Genomic DNA, 18,320 nt, shown 5'->3' on the forward strand with positions numbered 1-18,320 from the left:
AACATGTCATGTGGCATAGTTTTATTTCAGCGCGTTGCTAACATTTATACAAACATGCTATTTAATCTGCATTATGTTTACTTTGTGTTGTTGGCTTATGAAGTTTTTTGGGTTTTTTTAATTATCATTTGTTGTTGAATTAATGAGTTTCGTATTTCCGGGTAAAGTTTTGACGCATGCGCAGTGGTGGAAGAGACAGAGCGGAGCACGATGGCTGCGGACAGCTCCCTTCTGCTGTCTCTGGTGGAGGAATTTGTCTCCGGACTGCAGGACAGCAAGGCGAAAGATGCAGCCACAGGTAAATAAGACATCATCGCCTTCTGCTCCGCTGGTTCACAGAGCATGTCGGTACTGGAGAGGCGTTTTTATTTAGGGCAAAAGCCGAGGAAGGGTAACTAGCTAAGTTAGCTACCCAACATCCTGTGTGTGGCTACAAGCCACAAAAAAAAACCTTTCACGTTTTATTTCACATCTCACAGCTCGTCCTGCAAGTTTATCTGTGCTAACCGACCAGGACCATGAATATAAATCCCGCTCGTGTCAGGATCACCGCGTGTCGCTGCTGTGTTTGTGTTCCTGGAGAAGTCAATGAACCCTAAGCTGGATCCAGTCAAACCTGCATGTTGTAGATGTTCCTCCTGCTCCAGCAATTTATGGACCACATGGATATGTGATCACAAAGCTCCTCATAAAGCCCACTGAGGAGGAGCCCCTCGTTGTGGTCAGACGCAGCTCAAGGTCCCTCCAGGTCCAAGTCATTGGGCTGCACCCCCAGTGAAAAAAACATCCGTTTGTGTCACTTTCCACTTGTTAAAATGACTCCGGAGCCACAAAACATCAGCAACATCAACGCTGTCGCACTCAAGTTTAAGAAGTATAATTTGCAGTTCGAATCGATTTTTAATAGTTTTTGTTGCTGTGTTTCGCAGTTTCACTTCTTTATTAAAGTAGGTTTCAAAAGTTTTTTTAACAGTTTAAAATGTTTTTGCAAAGTGTTTTTTTAAAATTAATGTTTTCTTTTTTGAAGTTGTAGAAATTGAACTGTTTTGCTGTTTGTTTGTTTTTAAATCATTTTATAAATCTTTATCTTATTTTCCTTTTTATATCTTGAGTGGATTTGGCTGTTTTACCTTTTTATTGTTTGTCAACTTTTTTGTTTTTTTATATTTTTTTCTAATGTTATGCTGTTTTTAAATTTTGAGCTGTTTTACTGTTTTGTTTTCATATTTTTTTTCCTTTTAGTGTTTTAAGGTTTTTTTGTTAGAAATGTTAACAGTTTTACTGTTTTTTTATATTACTTTTAGACATTTTAATCTCAGTGTGTTTTCCCTCAAATATTTTCTTGTGGGTTTTAGGTATTTTTGCTCTTTTAGCATATCTATCTATCTATCTATCTATCTATCTATGATTGAATATGAGTGTGGTACAAGTAAAAGAAATGCTCATTGACCAAACCTTGCTTTTCTTGTTCAGGTGTGAAAGATGGACAGTTTACGGTCCTGCAGCTGGTGGAAGCTCTTGGGTAAGCTGTCACTGTTGATTTCCAACTTAAACACACGTGGACCACAACCTTTGCACATGTGCTTTTCAGTGAAGTTACGTTAAAACATTTAAACTTACTGATATCACACAGTGATTGGCCTCATGGCATCCTTTTCATGTAAAAAAACCCCCCGCAGAAATGTTATTGCGTTTCCTGCGTCTGTTTACACGACAACGGCGATCGGAGCCACTGAAAACTCAACTTTGTTGAAAAAGCCTCCAACTCCGTCCATCATTGTCTTTTCTGTATTTTAGACTCAGCCTGACCAGCTCGCAGCCTCACACACGAGCCCGAGGAGTGCAGCTTCTCTCCGAAGTGTTACGGGAGTGCTACAGCGAGCTGACCGAGAAAGAAGGTACGGATTTCCACTGTTTGACCGGAATATTGACGACATGTCAGATTTTGATAGTAAAAGACTAGATTCCTCAAAAAGTGGGGACAAGGCTATGCTTACCAGCTGCTCTGTGGGTTGTTTGATATCGTCTTGCTTGAATATGCAAAGCACAGACAATTGTTTTTCAGTGTAGCTTTTAAAAAAAAAAAAAAATTATTGCTGATTTTCCAGTTGTTTGGGCAGTTTTAAGACTTTTGACATCTGATGTCGTGTTTCTCCGTGGTGTCCTCTGCAGTGGAGGTGCTCATCGCCTTTTATGAGAACCGTCTGAAGGATCACTACGTCATCACGCCGGCGGTGCTGCAGGGCCTCGGAGCGCTGGTGAGTCTGCCCGTCGCGGATTCTCGGACAGAAAACGTAACGTGTGGCGACAGAGACTCACAGCTTTGTGTTTTTAACGCGTGTTTAGACAAAGTGCACAGCGCTTCCCCCGGGCTCTGCCGTGTCCATGCTGAGGTCTCTGTTCCAGGACGTTCATGTGCAGGTGAGAAGATATTTAATCAGCTTTTAATGCGGTCCATTGTAATTTGACATGATTATATGGATTCCTACTATATCCCGTTTTGTTATATATCAATTTAGAAACCTGAGCAATGAATAAAGATTGATTAAAGACGTTTGAGCTGCAGGGTTTTTGCTCCGTACCTTGTTAGATTTGGGCTTATTCTAACTGTTTGAGTTTAACCAATTAAAGTGTAAAAATCTACAATGGCAAGTGTCATTGACTTCCTGTTGTAAATACTCTTTGTGGTGATTCACACACAATCGCACATGATTAAAGGCCAGTTTACACAACAGCGTTTTCAAATGAAAATGCAAAACCTTCGTTGCGTCTCTGTGTTTCCCATCTAGTCTCTGATGCTGGCTGAGCGCTCGTGTGTCTACACCATGCTCATCGACCTCATGGAGACCCGGGAGGCTGGTAAGAGACGACATGCAGGTTTTAAACAAGTATAAGTGATGAAGAATACAATAGCTTAATAATAACTAATTCATGTTAATAACTTGGTCGTATACATAGACATTGTTTAAAGTCGTGTTTCACATTCATAGTTCCTGTTTGCACTGAGAAAAGTTTTTTCTCCTGAAATACAATGTTTTAACTGGTTTTGTTTCACTTGGTGTCGCTCTGTAGTTTTGATTGAGTGATGAACCGTGAGGCTGTATTAGACGGTCATATCTCTGTTGTACATTAGGGGGCACTATGAAGACACGTCTGAGTCGGTCTCTTTCGTCTGGCTTTGGGAGTTTCTGGCTCCTTGGCTCTTTTATTCCCTCTCCGATGTAATTGTACACACCAGTACAGTGCATAAATAATGTGTAGCAGCTGATCATGCTGACCCCCCCCCCCCCCCCCCCGCTACTTCTTTGAGTGACTCAATGCACCATCTTGTGACACAAACTTGTATTGCTCGTTTAAATCAAGTATTGCCAATTGGAAAGCTTCGGGAGGTCCACCAGCATCACAGTGCCATTGTCACTTTTAGTTAGCGTAATATTTGATTTTAAGTTAATTTCCATGAAACTAAAATATTATGGACCTTTTGAAAGTTGCCATAAGAGTATTTCTGTGAATCTTGAAAAGCCACTTTTCATTTTGAAGAACATTTTTAATGAAATTGTCACTTGTCTACTTATAAACAACCGTTATAATTACTTGTTTGTCTTTATTTTTCCACGAAGACTTCTCAACATTGGCTCTTTATTACTAGTCATTTAAAGCATTTCCAAACCATCTCTTAAAGTCCTTCCAGCTCTTTGTTCTTCATTGTGTAATTCCTCCCTACGTTCCTTGTTGATAACATGTTTGTCACTCAGCTGACATCGTCTCATTTTCCTCTCCCACAGAGCTCAAGGGTCTGGGCGCTGACTTTGTCTTCGGCTTCGTTCAATCAATGGACGGGGAGAGGGATCCCCGCAACCTGCTGTTGGCGTTCCAGATCGCCAAAAACCTCATTCACCGAGGATACAATCTAGGTGAGAACCTGTAGGTTCTTGTCCCCCCCCCCCCCCTCTCCTATGCAGCTCACGTAACCGTTGGGCCTCCTCTTAACTCCCGGCGTGCCGTCACAGGTACATTTACAGAGGAGCTGTTCGAAGTGACCTCCTGCTATTTCCCCATCGACTTCAGCCCGGTGAGTCCCCTGTTTACTCAGCTGGTAGATACGGGTGACTGACGAAAGCAGCAGAGCAGTTTGCAGAACAGAAGAGTCGTCACCGACTTTCTGTGGCTTCCAGTAAAGGCACTGTTCAGGAAACGGCGTTCGCCTGCAACAAGCACAATGTTCTCGTTTGACGTGGGAGTTAATGAGACTGACTGCGACGACGTCATCGACAGTCCATAAAAGCTTTCGCAATTGTAGAAATGTGTGTTTTAGCTCAATTTTTGGTCTCCACCAACTCAAAAAACCCTGATTTGGCTCCTGAGCCACTTCAAAATGTGTATAATATGAGAACAAGATAAGAGTAAGGTGATAGAGTGTATATTCATTGCTTCGTCATTGCTTCCTTCAGCCTCCCAATGATCCCCATGGCATCACCAAAGAGGAGCTGATCCTGACTCTGAGGGCCGTCCTCACCGGGACTCCGAAATTTGCAGAGGTGGCTTAGTTTTTAAGCACAACTCTTACTATTCAATGCGTATAGAATCTGGCTCAGAGTCTAACGGCCGCTGTGCTCCTGCAGTTTCTGCTGCCTCTCATCATCGAGAAGTTGGACTCGGACGTTCAGAGCGCGAAGCTGGACGCGCTGCAGACTCTGGTGAGAAACTCTTATTCAGAAAGACGTACACGCACAAACCGGACGGGTGTCATAACGGATCGCTCATCGCAGTCAGAACGTGCGTCAGAGTGACTTTAGGTTTCTTACCAGTCTGCACGTTTTGTTTATCTTGCAGACGGCGTGTGTGTCGGAGTACGAACACAAGGACCTGGCTGAGTTCCTGGAGGGCCTGTGGTCATCGCTGCGCAGAGAGGTTTGTTCGACATGCATTGAAATTGTGTTTACTGTTGTCGAAAGATTCCGACATTATTGCCTTTATTATCTGTAGGTTGTGTCATTCCACTGAGTTAAATGTCCAGATCTAAAGCCATCTGGACCAAAATGCAGCGCTGAGGATTTGGAATTGGAAAGATGGTTTACAATGTTCGCCTACGTCACTGTGCAGGTGTTCCAGACCTCCAGCGAGAGAATCGAGACGGCGGGCCTCGCCGCCCTCACCGCGCTCACTTCCTGCCTGTCTCGCTCGGTCCTCAACTCCGACTCGGAGGACTCCCTCTGCACCTTCCTGGACCTCGTCCTCAAAGGTGACGCGCTGCGCCCAATGGTGGAAAAGCTGCAACTTAAGACGGCTGACCTTTTAAATGAATAAGTGAACGTATGAATCGGCTGCAGAACGACTTGCAGTGTGGAGACGCTTCAAGAGCTCAGCAGGAAACCCTCAACCACACTTCTTTTTTTTTTTTTCTTTCTTCACGCCCAATATGTCGCGTCGACAGTCTCGTACTTGGTGTTTGTTGTTAAGACGCACCAGGCGACATTCAGACTAAAGAATGAGGCCTCTCTTGTCCCCGATGTTGCAGACTGTAAGCATCACCTGTGCGAGCCCGACCTGAAGCTGGTGTGGCCCAGCGCCAAGCTGCTGCAGGCCGCCTGTGGCGCCTCCCACAGGGCGAGCCACGTGGTGACGGCCGCCGTCATGCCGGCGCTCATTGAGCAGTACAGCAGCAGAACACAAGTCAGTCACACGCTCATTCTCCTTTTTTTTTTTTTTTATCCCTTTGTGTCTTTTTTACTCTCACGTTTCCTCTCTGCATGTCTCTCGATTGTTGTTGTTTTTTTTTTGGGGGGGGGGGGGTGTTTTCCTCCCACTCCACTTCCTCTCACGGTTTCGGGTTCTCACTTTGTTTTGCTCCTTCTCTCTCTCTCTCTCTCTCTCTCTCTCTCAGTGTTCCCACAGAAGGACATTACTGGAAGTCGTCCAGCGATTCGTCCAGTCGGTGAAAATCTGTGGGTCTGCAGACACCAGCCCCGGTGAGTGCGCGCTGCATCCACTGCCTCGCCGACGTATAAATACCCCGCCTATCAACATATACCCTCAACTCCCCCTCAGTCCCGCCCAAACCAGGTTTCAACTCGTTCCACGGCGTCGTGGAAGCAGCTGCATGTTGTTTTGTGTCCTTCTTTCCGCCTTTTGATGAAGCGTGAGCTTCTGCAACACGTGCCTGTGTGTTGCGTTCATGTGCTTTTACCTTTTACCAGACGAGAGCGCGCTGTCGGGCTTCAGGGAGGCACTGTGCACCATGGTGTTCTCGGCCCTCGCCGAGAGCAACTCCAACCTGCAGGTCACTGCCACCTGCGTGCTCACCTCGCTGGCTCAGCACACAGGTGGGAGGCAATAAAGGGGAAACGCATCATCTCCGCCCGACTCCTTTCTGAGCGTCCGCTTCTCTCGCACGCAGGCCTGCTGTCCGATCCCGATGTTCAGCGAGCTGTAGATCACCTGGCCAGGCTGCTGCTGACTGAGGAGGAGGACAGAGTCTGGTAGGGCGCGAGATCTCGGTTGAACATTTCTTCTTCTGTGACTGGGAACCGCTTTATTAAGTGCTCATATCTACACGTAGCGAGTGTCTTGAATAGTTTTGACAATCAGCTGGATTGAGTTGATTTTTATGCACTCGACTCACACGTGTGTCACATCTTTGTCGTATTTCTGCCCGCAGCCTCGCGGTGGTGGAAAGTGCCGGAGCCTTAGCAGCCCTGCACCCGGCGGCTTTCGTCAACAAACTCATCCCAAGACTGAAGGAGGAGCTGTTCTCCGGTGGGTAGGAAGGGCTGTCATCACTGCACGCTCGCACCACCGCGGCCGAGAGTGTTTGCAGCAACTGCTTTTCCTCGATTTCCAGCCTATCTCAATGCCAGTTGTTCCCTTCTGTGTTCAGAGCCGACGGAGAAAGACGACGGGAAAGTTCCCCGCCATGCAGTGCGCCAGCGGTGTTTGTCCGCTCTGGCGGCCGTGTCCATTCAACCCAGCGTTGTTCAGCAGAGCACACCCGTCCTCCTGCACGTCCTCAGTTCAGCACATACAGGTAACGTATTAACATATCATGTAAATATTAGTTTGTGCCCGAATTTATAAAAAAAAAAAATAAAAAATGCTTCTGACTCATGAAAAGCTGCAGTGTGAAGCTCGTCTTCTGCTTCAGTTGTTTCATGCTGCAAAGTGTTTTGTCAGAATTCACAGGAACTGTCTCACTGGTGGGCGGCACAGCGGTGTCACCGCTCTCGCTCTCGCCTCAAAGCGAGAAGAAAAGGATTTCTTTCAGGATTTTAGCAGTTGGAATTGCATGTTCAAGGATTACTTTGGTTCTCTGCATTAAGTAACTGTAAATTAAATTATCCATTTAATTTCGTGTCTTTCTTAAACATGAACCATTCCCAGTGAAATTGTCATTGAATCCTGTACGGAAGCTTCTGGTCGCTGCTGATCAGACCTGCACAATGCTCTGGAGGAAGTTGGGATGGTTCATCTTAACTTAAAAAATTTATTTTCACAAGAATAATGCTAAGCTATCCTGGAACCGAAGCAGCAAAGCAGCCTCTCACACTGATGCTCCCTCCATCATGCTTGAGGTGTAAAGCTACATGCTAGTTTTCCAAGTAATTAATGTAAAAAAAAAAAACCCAAATATGAAAGGTTTCTTATATTTTTCTTGCGATTGTGGGTTTTCTCTGGAAGTTTCTTCCCACAAGCACAGAGAGTGACGGACGTGTCGGTGTAACGCGTCGTTCCTTTCAGGCGGCGGTAGCTTCTCGGTGGACGAGGTGGTGCTCGCGTGCCACAGCCTCCAGAGGATAGCAGAGCAGGTTGAGGACACCGAGGAGACGGGGCGATGCTTCCATGACGTCGTCATCCCACGCATGCTGTCTCTGGCGCTCCAGGCAGCTCTGCAGGGTAAGCAGCTCGCCAAAACAGGAGTACCAAAACATCCCGGCATCAACAGTACCAGCCTCGAAGTGGACTTTAGAGCAAAAACTCTTGTCTTGTCTAGTTTAATCACGAAAAACTGTTTGATGGCTTGAAATACCTCGGCACGTTTATGAATACAAATTGAAATCTGAATCAGTTATTGCTTTTTTTTTTCTTTCTTTTTTTTTTTGTGCTGATTTTGGAGCATTTTGACACACAAACAGGCTTCACAAGGTGAGCTCCTTTCAGGACAAAAAAACACACCAGTGAAATGAACTGATGGGGATCTTCTGTTTGCAGGTGAGGAGTCTCCTGCTCCTCGCAGTCCTCTGACAGAGGAGGTGGTCCTGTCTGCTATGGTCCCTGTTGTGAGCACCGCCTGCTCCAGGCTGCAGCCCTCGTCAGTTACCTTTTCTTTTTTTTCGTCTTTACATCATTTCTGTATATTTTCCTTTGTGAGTCTGTGCGATCTGTTTTTGGAAACGCACTCGGAGAAGTTTCCATCACGCACATTGTGGTTTCCTCAGGTTGGCGGCGGAGACGGCGGCGAGCGCCGTCGCTCTCTTCCTGGATGGTGACGTCTCCTTTCTGCCCGACAACTCCTTCCCTTCGAACATCCAGCTCCTCAAGGTTTGTGGATTTTGCACGAGGGGCCTTTTAAAGCTCCAACCAGGCGTTTTCATTTCGCTGTTTGTGAATATATGACGTGAAGGTCAACTTCTGATGATGAAATGACAATGTTGAGAGAGAGAGAGAAAGATGATGGAAAAGTTTGTTCAGCTTGAGGATAACCGGTGACGATGCCCCTCAGGAGCAGCAGGGAGGATCGTGGAGCCGCTCTCAGATTGTCTGCCTGCTCATGGCCTGCGTGTGCTCGCTGCCCCGAAGCGTAAGTCCCCCGCTCAAAACACAGTCCCGTGAAGTTTTGCCATGAAAGCAGAGTGACCCGACGGCATGTGGTGCAGGTGGACGTGCCGCAGGCGGACCGGCTGCTGTCCGAGCTGGAGGAGCTGAGCTGCACGTGCAGCCGCCCGCTGGCCTACACGTCGGCCGCCAAGTGCTTCGCCGGGCTGGTCAACAAGAGGGAGCAGGGTCAGTGTCTCGGCGACTCCCGGCCTCCGAGCTGCGGCACGTCAAGTTAAAAAAGCTGCTCTGGTTTCAGGAGAGTCCCTGAACGGCCTGATTCAAAGGACCATGGAGAGAGTGGGCAGAGCGCTGGACTGCGGCTCCTCGCCCGGACGCACTCAGGCCTTCACGCTCATGATCTGGGTAAATGTCCCCGACTTACAGTGTGGTTCAATCCCAGTCTTCGCACCTTGTAACAACTAATAATCTAATCAGTTCAGTCATTTTGAAAATCACTAGCCAGTCGTGTCCTGAAATATTCAAATCTGTATTGTAACATTTTACCAATAATCTAACAATAACAAAATGTAGTAACTACTCTGAATGACTAATAGATGGAACCAGCATCTTGTGTGGCAGCAGCTCGCATTAGACGCTCAGAGCTTTAAAAAGTCCCTCTTTCCCTCAGGTTGCGAAGGCTCTGCTCCTGCGATACCACCCTCTGTCCTCAGCCCTCACAAACAAGGTAAAACTGACGCCCACCGGGTCCGGCCATACCTTCATCTGGCTTGTTTACATTGCAAAGTGATAATTCCCCCCCCCCCTCCCGGGACCGCAGCTCTTCTCTCTACTCGACGATGCCGAGCTGGGCCCGGCGGCAGCCGACGGTTTCTCCCTCCTGATGAGCGACTCGCCCGACATCCTGAACCGAGGCAGCCACGCCGACGTGCGCATCATGTACCGCCAGCGCTTCTTCAGCGAGAACTCGGCCAAGCTGGTGCAGGGCTTCAACGCCGCACCGCAAGGTGAGGAAGCCACAAAACCAAGGCTTTATTTAAAAAAAAAAAAATGTATTTATTTAATCTAATTCGTCTGAATTTCCACCAGAAAAAAAGCCCAACTACCTGAAAGCTCTGTCCAACATAGTCAACAAGCTGCCCAAGCAGGTTCAAGTGGCAGAGCTGCCGGCGGTGAGTAGAGCGGCGACGCCAAAGTTGGTGCCACGACACAAGCGGCGTGGCATTAACGTGCGGTCATGTTGTCCCGGTGCAGCTCCTCTCTCTGCTGCTGGAGGCCCTGACGTGTCCCGATCAGGGCGTCCAGCTGTCCACGCTGTCCTGCCTGCAGCCCGTCCTCGTCAGCCCGCCTCAGGCCCTCATCCAGCAGCTGGAGGCTCTGGTCAGCCGGCTGCTGGCGCTCGTCCGCAGCCCGGCCATGGTGAGTGAGTGAGAGAGAGTGAGGGATCGCGTGTGGCGACAGCCCGTTGAACCGTGTTTTTCCTCTTGTTTTGCAGAGCGTGCGGATCGCTTCACTGCGCTGCATCCACGCCCTCTCCCTCTTCCCTGTGCACGAGGTGAAACACCACGTCAAAGTGTTGAGCTCTAACCCTAATTCTCTGGACGTCTTCTAACGGATATCGTCCCCTTGACTCAGGTGCTGCCGTTTCGAGCGCGGGTTCTGCGGGCGTTGGCTCACCCGTTGGACGACGGGAAGAGGCTGGTGAGGAGCGAGGCGGTGCGGGCAAGAGGAGAGTGGTAAGGACCGGCTACTACCCCGTCTAATTGGTGGTTATGATTTCATATGACATGATTTTCCTGTACATGTACCTTATTTATTCATGACTAACTTCACCCTTTACTTGACCAGTGGCTATCTTTTCCACATTTTTTTTCTCCGTTTCTTAACCAATGGTTCATAGAACACGGTAATGTTAGTATTTATTCTTTCAATGTGTCTCAACATTTCTCTTATTTTCCCTTCTAGGTTTCTGGTCGGGAGTCCCGGGGGAAGATGATTTTCCACAAAACCCACCGGGAAACTCCAGGACCAAGTATTGAAGCTGTGCAGTTCCTCTCTGGGCCTTTCAGTTCCTCCTCCTCCTCCCTTTTTTGTTATAATCGTCTGTATTTACATGAAACGCACAAAGAAATGTTGATGTCCTGACTCGGCGAACGTAGACGTGCCAACTGACTGAGCACTTTGAATGAAGACAAGGCCGCGTAATGTACTTCAAATTCAGATTGTAACTTATGTGGAAAGTATGTCAAGCATCCATTTTTTTTTTTTTTATTCACACTCATGTTCATTTCACTCGGATGGTCCGGCGACTCGTCCGCCACCGCCACGGAAATATTGCAAAGTCTGTCTAACTTAAGATGTTATTAAAACTTTTCTTTGTAATTTACACAAACCAAAATGATGTGCTCCTTTTGTTAAACTGCAAACATTTCAGACACGCATACACAAAAGAAGTTTTATTTCAGAAAGAAAAGGATTTGAGTGGAGCACAGCTCCCGCGGTGACAAATAATGCAGCTGGGAGTTCAGTCGCTACGGCAACCGCGTTCATCCCAATGTCTTAAAGGACTGAAAACGTCTTTAAAGCTGAGCAGTGACAAGGCACACAACAGCTTCAAGTGAGAAATGTAAGAAAAGGGAAACGACTTTTTTTTTTGCAGCTTTTTGGCACAAGAGTTCGATTGGACTGCCGATCCTCCAGCTCGTTATCCGCAGGTGTAAACATGACAGTAGTACAGTTTTTTTTTTTAAGTCACCGGATGGAAAAATGAACCATTTACCAGTGACATGAAGCAGAAACGAGTCATTACAAAGTAGTCATTGGCTTTTTTTCAATAAGCAAAGTGAGTTCGGATCTGACTGAACGAAGTGTTACTGGTGCTGTGTGTTGCACTTTGTCACGCGCTAATAAAAGCAAATTCAACAAAATCCCGGGAATTTTCCACCTCACGGCGTTAATGCGATGAAATGGAAAGCTCATGTCGGGATTTAAATAGGACCAGTTACAAAATGGACTCGTCTCCATCTTTTAATTTATTTGTGTTATGCAACGTTTGTATCATCAGTTCATCATTCAGCCGCCTTTCGTGGAAAATAAAACGAGCTGTGACACAAAACAATGAGCATTAGGACACGAGAGGAGTTTGGGAAGTCCCAGCTTTGTGTGCCTCGACGTTCCATCTTCCTTTTCTGACAAAATCCAACGTTGAAAACAGGAAAAAAATCTACTAAATTGATCACAACTCTTCTAGAGATATGAGGAAAAGCGTTAAGTTTCAATTCCACATTTCATTCCCTTTCCGCTCTCAATGCAGTCACTCAAAACAAAAAACCTTGGTCACATCTGAGTGAAAGTTGCAGCCAAAAACAGCTCGGTGTTAATTAGACTTTTCATATTTTCTGTACAATAAATTAAGTGGATTAAAAAAATTACATTTTGTGGATTTTACAAGGAGTGAAATCTCGATATTGAGGCCAATGAATCCATGTTGGAACAAGATGGGTGACCAGCATTGAATGTGCAACACATAGCACCTTTAAATACGCCGTCGGTTCAGTCAAAGTCTTTTCACAGTCCCCAACAGGTAGAGCTGCTGGAGCCAAGATGCCGGCCAGCAGCATCAAGTCAAGTCCACGTCACTGCAGACACAAGCGTGACGTTGGAACGTGTGGGGGAAAGAAACAAACTATTTTGGAACATTTGTGGCCGTTTTTCCTGAAAATACTTTGGGCACAAGCCCAAAAAAAAAAAAAAGCCTCCCGGTTTTGTGGGACGCGGGTTTCAGATGGCCATCGGGTCGTTCCTGGTGAAGACGCAGTCCCACATGATGCCGTCCCCGCCGGGCAGATGGTTGGAGGGGAGGAGGACCCGCGTAAACCAGTGACTGAGGGGGGGGGAAACAAGGACAGACGGCGTGAAGACGTGCGGCTCGAACGTGACAAAAATCCCAGAGGCGGCGTTTTACTCTGACGGGCGACTGAGGGATTGATCGTTAACGCCCACACTGATCCTCACCGCCGGTTGGTTTTGTTAACGACTCCAATCGAGCGTCAACATCTAAGGCGGCTCCCTCGATTAAACTAAACACCGTTTGCACTTTGCGTGGGGAAAAATGGGAATCCAATGTGTCCGTGTAACGATCGACGCCAAGCAGATGAACCCACCTCTTTTTCTCCACGCTGAACAGCAGCCTCCAGTTGTTCATTTTCCCGTGGTGAAATGGATTTCTGAACGCCTGAAAACCAACAAACACAGATACCCATTATTGTACCGTATGTGTATTTCATGTAACTTAGTCCCTTAAATAAATATAGAAATCAAGTGACGCGGCGTCACAGTGCCACCTCCGCGTGACTGCGCGTACCTTGCCCTTCTCCCGCAGTCTTTTGGTCTCTTTGCGGTTGATGTGGCGCTCCACGCTGGTCTCCCCCCGGCTGATGAGCGTGGCGTGCCAGAGCGTGAGTCCTCCGAGAGCCACCGCCACCGAGCTGCACGGCAGGAGACGGGAGACAAAGGTTTCCAACGTGAGGCTGTGCGACGTCGCAGGCGAGATCTTGCCGAGACGGGCGGCGACGCGCTGCTCACCTGGTCAGTACCCAGAGGAAGATGATGCTCTTGTGGGCAGTGGTTTCTCTCAACGTGAAGTCCGGGGGAGGGGTTTGATAGTACGTCTGATGGGATCAAGAATTGTGTCCCATTATGTCGCACACGAAGTTACACGATGAGATACGACACTGCGGCTCATCGGCAGCAAGTTACGACTTTAACTTGCTGGATCTCGTTTGCTGCTCTTCAGACACACGACTCTTCCAGACTGGTACTCAAATCCTGCCGCTTGTTTCACCATCTGGGGAACTTTGAGAGTCTTACTCTGTTCAACACTCACCTCGATAGCATTGTAGGCATCGAAAAACAAGTTCCTGCTGCTGACGCTGCAGTAGATGCAGCCCAAAGTCATGTAGACGCAGAAGGAGAAGAAGTAGCGGTGGTTGAAATGACCCACGCAGTTGTTGAGCCAGGCTGGAAGCAAGTTCAGTCCAACAAGTGGAACATCAGAAAACAGAAAAACAATTGGACATTGGACTTTGGCGAGTCCGAGAAGGATACGGCAGTGATGGTCCATCTTCAATACACACCTGGAACATGAACATTATACCGGGTTGGATTAACAAAAAAAAAAAAAAAAAACAAGTACAAAGTGACTTTTTGCCAATGTGAAGACGGATCAGATGGTCTTACACGTTACAGATGCTGCAGTGGTGCGTCCTCGGTGGTTTGGGATTGATACACTTCTTACATATGGACACAGACGGTATGTTGATTTTGTCCTGAGAGAAACGAAACCCAACAATCAAAAGGGATGTGGTGGATTACTTGATTGAACCGCAGACAGAATGTTAAAATACTTCAAAGAAAACATATATGTTTTTAACAAGTTTCTTAAATTTCACGAGTCCGTCCCACCCGTGAAATTGAGCTGTATGTGGCCCATGAACTAAAATGTGTTTGACCCCCCCCCCCCCCCCCCCCCGATGTAAAGCAAGAAAATGATCAGGATACCAAGAAGATATAAGCAGCAGCCAATACTTAACTCTAAAATATCAAATCAGGAGGAGAAGCCAATGACTGAGGTACCTTGGGGGGGTGTCCAGGGGAGGTGGTGGTGGCCTTGTAGTAATGGAACACCACCATGACGAGAAGCCAGTGGCCGCAGCAGAGGTGCCACGCGATCCAGTGTGCTGGGTAAGTCCTCAGGATGGTGGGCAGGACAAACATGTAGACGATGACGACGATCGAGGACGTCAGCACGGTGACGAGACAGACGAACACCTGACAAGTCAACAAGGGTGAAAATCCACTAAAAGCACGGATAAGGAAAGTATTAAGATGAAGGTGTGGGGGGGGGGGTACTTACCACTCCAAACCAGCGGGTCACATTGTCCACGATCCAGTAGACGGGTTCAAAGGCACAGTCCAGCAGCGTGTCCGAGTTGGTCAGACTGTTGTAATAGAGCGACCGCAGCAGCAGGCTGCTGTAACTCCACAGCTCCAGAATCCTGCCGCTGATCCACGGTTTGCCTCGGCTTCCCGTCTGCAGGCGGCACAACCGGCACCAGCGGAGCGTGAGTCGCATGGCCCGGGATAGCTGCCACCTCCAGCTGCTTCCTATACGCATGCCCCCGCCGCCGCCTCTCCTACACACTCTGCCCTCCAGACACACACACACGCACAGGCAGACGGACCAGCAGTTACAAACGCACGCCGCGTAAAACAGCAGCTCCTCGTGACGAAGCCGGACGGCCGCCGAGGTGTCCATCGTCGGGTGGCGGGTCTCCCAAGACGTTCGGTGCGAACGCGGCTTCCACTCCGAGGAGAGTCGAGAAAAGTTATTCAGGCACAGTTACAGCCTCCTCTGGGTGACATATGCCAGTCAACGCGAACGGGGGCTATCAGGTGATGAGCTACGCCCATTGGGGCCCCTCCGAATAAACTTCTCCCTTTAATAATTCACAATAAATCCAGATCCACAGGCCAGAAGCCTCCTTTACAAACTCTTACTGGAGACATGTTGAGTGGTAACTCTGTACGGGGGGGAATGCCAAGGGATGAATGTCTTAAGAAGGACCGACAGAAGCTACCTGATCCCGGGGCTTCAGCTCATGAATGTGAGTATTGGTTACACAGATAAGACTTGTTCGGGTTCTCCAAAATAGGATGGCATTATTAATGAGAGATGCTAATGTGGGCGCTTGAAGTACAGTAACTACGAAGCCGGGCAACAAATGCGATCGGACTGATGACTGTACCTGGTTTTGATTGAACAAAAAGCAACTCAAACTGAAAGATTTGGGACCTAAAATTACGAAAGAAGTATCGATATAAAATAGAAATGAGTGATATTGGATCCTGAGGCAAAATGCACCGAGAAAATGTCGAAAATAAAAACCAAATGGCCCGTATGAAGATGAAGTGTTGAGAAGACTCAAGAATATCGAAGGCATTACCAACAACAACACTTTCAAGTGAAAATGGAAAACCTTTGTTGCGTTTGGGGCGTCTGTGTCGGCGACAACACTGTTCACAGCCTCTGAAATCGGCTCGCAAGGTGCAGCTTCTTGGAAATGTAGATAAACACAACTTTTGGAAAAAGCTGCTCCTACACGTGCGAATCACGGCCATAAATAAATAGTTCTTCATATTCTCCCTCTACTCGGCATCGTTTTTAAATTGTTTTTAACCTGAAAACATTGCATAAATAAGGCCTAAGAGTGTGTTTTTCCAAGTTAAAACGAGCTCCAGGATCATTGCTTTGTTTGCAACAATGAAATGTGGATGCAAACACTTCTCATTACGACCAACATGTTGTAGGCAAGTCCATCCAAATTCTGCCATCTCTGATATTATTTCCCAAAAAATATATAGAAGTACGAATTCATTGATCTGAGCAGCCAAATGAACAGCGCATCCATTGCATACTCATCATTTAGTATTTTGAAATGATGAAACTTGTGGCAGATATTAACTGGAAAAAAAACAATTGTTTATTCCTGCCAAGGGACAAAAGCGAACTCAAGTTGTCTCAACATTTCAGGAATGAAGATTAAATGTTGAGAATATTACATGCAGAATATGACCATAAAGTTCTGTATTTCAACTTTATAGTCAAAATCCTATTGGGTGCTATATTCTATTTCTCACTTTTCACAAGCCGATATCAAAACTATCGTGCAAGAATAGGATATGAGTGAACGCTCTCGGGAAACGTACACAGATATCCGGATCAACATGTTGAACGGCGGCGGTATTAATCGAGAAGTTGCGTACCTGGTAGACAGAGGGTGGCACGCAGTGGGACACCGCGGTCACTATGGCGACACGCCGCCCTAAAGCTGCTCTGGGCTGAAAAGAAGATGAGGCTTTAGTTCATCCTCTGTGCTGTCGCCATGAATCAGGAGGAGGAAGAGGAGGAGGAGGAGATCTGTGACAGCTTTCACTTTTGGTCAGTCTGCCAAAAGGACACTGATCACCAAGTGCAAACATTTTCATCCTCGCTTGCTTGTTTTCTTCATTTTTTAAAAACGGGTCGCACTTGGGTTATTGGAAGACAAGTCAGTGTAGAATAAATATTGATTAAACATAACTTCTATTGGGAAATAATATTGGGCAGTGAGTATTGTGATACGACATTAATAATTACCCTAATTAGGATACTAGTCACCTTTGTCAGAAGAAAAAAGAAACGCCATAAAGATTCTGTTGTTGTACAGTGACATCTCGTGGTCCCAGATAGTATGTAATAGTATATTTTGACACAAGTCGTTTCTTAAGCTGCGAGACCAGCCAAACAACTACAAACAAAATGCAAAATTGACACAATTTCACGAAAAACTCTTTGAACTTTTTGAAAATGCTGCTACATGTGCACCTCGGCCATACTAAATAGTTATTTTGCACGTCTTCATTATGAAAACAAATAATAGCACCAACATAGCAACTCGCCATTTTCAGTGTTTCTGATGTTTCCTTTTGACATTGTTTGAGAAACATTGCCACGTAAAGCCAAAACTTTTCTGAAAGGGTGCTTTTTAAATTGTAAATGGTGTCGCGTAAACAATCGTCAATGAGTCCGATTGTCTGATCGAAAACGTTCAGGTTTAGACTCTGTCCACATGGTGACGCAGTCTTATGTGACCGCATAGTTTTTGAGAACGAGTTCTAGAATAGAGAAATTTGAAATCTTGGCCTCGGCATTGATCATTGGACAGGCAGAAGCACGAAACAATGACGTCATCACCCCACTTCTCGACCCAATAACCCCCGTAACAATGACGAACTCCACTCTCACGATCGCGGAGCAGAAGAGAGAGATGCTACCTGGTTTAATAACATGTTGGATTCTTGTTTTATTGCATGCTTCGTGTCTCCTTCTCCATTTTTGCTCTATTTCTGTGGCAGAGATATAGTGCCACCTATGGGCCTGGCATGTGTACTACGTCATTTCCATGCTGTCATCTGTCATGTTCAGTTCTGAAGGGTCTAGACTCTAGAGGCTGGCTTTCAAGTCAGTGTTAAAGTGTCCAGCTGTGTAGATTCACCGGTTAGAAAGACTTTCTATTGGGATTGTGTTAAAGTCCTGGGAGTGACCGACTTGTCATGGATCCAGGTGTGTTGGTCCTTATGCAGCAGCTACCCATCACCACAAACCCACCTGAAAACAACGTCTAAAAAAGAACCACGAATGAAACAATCCCAGCACCGTGTGTCTCATAAATATGTATAAATATGCCTTCGTGACACTCAAAGGTCCTCAGAGCTCCAGTGTGTCATGCTTTGCATTAGCGTGCTAACGGCTAGCTGCCAGCAACATGCTTATGTGTGTGGAGAGACTGTGTGTGGGACGGAACTGACCTGGTCTGGAGAACCGGTGTAGGTACCAGAGCCTGCGGGAGCTGCGGTCGCGTCAGGTCATGGCCGGGCTTCTATTGGAAGCGTTCAGGTCCGAGCAGACCGCCTGTCTGCCCGCTGCAGAGAGAGACGGAACGCCGGGGAGC

General features: G+C 46.9%; 2 protein-coding genes across 3 annotated transcripts; one reads left to right on the forward strand and one right to left on the reverse strand.

Moving 5' to 3' along the window:
- Positions 1–204: 204 nt before the first annotated feature.
- On the forward strand, positions 205–11,143 carry mms19 (MMS19 homolog, cytosolic iron-sulfur assembly component). Its single transcript, XM_080516887.1, has 31 exons — positions 205–298; positions 1,474–1,522; positions 1,798–1,898; positions 2,173–2,258; positions 2,347–2,421; positions 2,790–2,859; positions 3,786–3,914; positions 4,011–4,072; positions 4,452–4,538; positions 4,623–4,697; positions 4,834–4,911; positions 5,104–5,242; positions 5,519–5,673; positions 5,885–5,969; positions 6,198–6,323; positions 6,398–6,479; positions 6,659–6,756; positions 6,878–7,024; positions 7,735–7,890; positions 8,206–8,305; positions 8,433–8,535; positions 8,717–8,794; positions 8,871–8,997; positions 9,068–9,174; positions 9,440–9,496; positions 9,590–9,776; positions 9,859–9,941; positions 10,024–10,188; positions 10,265–10,324; positions 10,405–10,505; positions 10,735–11,143. Exons 1-31 carry the CDS (start codon positions 211–213, stop codon positions 10,763–10,765), a joined length of 3,087 nt encoding a protein of 1,028 aa, XP_080373013.1. The 5' UTR covers positions 205–210; the 3' UTR covers positions 10,766–11,143.
- A 127-nt stretch (positions 11,144–11,270) lies between these two features.
- Positions 11,271–18,305, reverse strand: zdhhc16b (zDHHC palmitoyltransferase 16b; the record flags this gene model as incomplete). Of its 2 annotated transcripts, none has more annotated exons than XM_080517611.1 (9): positions 11,271–12,652; positions 12,933–13,003; positions 13,133–13,256; positions 13,354–13,439; positions 13,655–13,904; positions 14,008–14,096; positions 14,404–14,598; positions 14,684–14,972; positions 18,178–18,305. In XM_080517611.1, the coding sequence occupies 8 exons, from the start codon at positions 14,942–14,944 to the stop codon at positions 12,550–12,552; spliced, it is 1,179 nt and encodes a 392-aa protein (XP_080373737.1). In that variant the 3' UTR covers positions 11,271–12,549. The 2 variants fall into 2 exon arrangements, with proteins under 2 accessions (XP_080373737.1, XP_080373736.1); XM_080517610.1 differs by lacking the exon at positions 18,178–18,305 and having other exon boundaries at positions 13,655–13,788; positions 13,876–13,904; positions 14,684–15,085.
- Positions 18,306–18,320: the final 15 nt, after the last annotated feature.

The sequence above is a fragment of the Blennius ocellaris genome (genome assembly GCF_963422515.1).
Source record: "Blennius ocellaris genome assembly, chromosome: 21".
NCBI classification, from domain to species: Eukaryota; Metazoa; Chordata; class Actinopteri; order Blenniiformes; family Blenniidae; genus Blennius; species Blennius ocellaris.

Excerpts from the sequence above, each read along its gene's own strand:
- mms19 (XM_080516887.1), top strand. The coding sequence starts at position 211 with ATGGCTGCGGACAGCTCCCTTCTGCTGTCTCTGGTGGAGGAATTTGTC. Across the intron at positions 10,189-10,264 it reads TCGTCCGCAGCCCGGCCATG|AGCGTGCGGATCGCTTCACT; the intron begins GTGAGTGAGTGA and ends CTTGTTTTGCAG. Across the intron at positions 10,506-10,734 it reads GTGCGGGCAAGAGGAGAGTG|GTTTCTGGTCGGGAGTCCCG; the intron begins GTAAGGACCGGC and ends TTTCCCTTCTAG.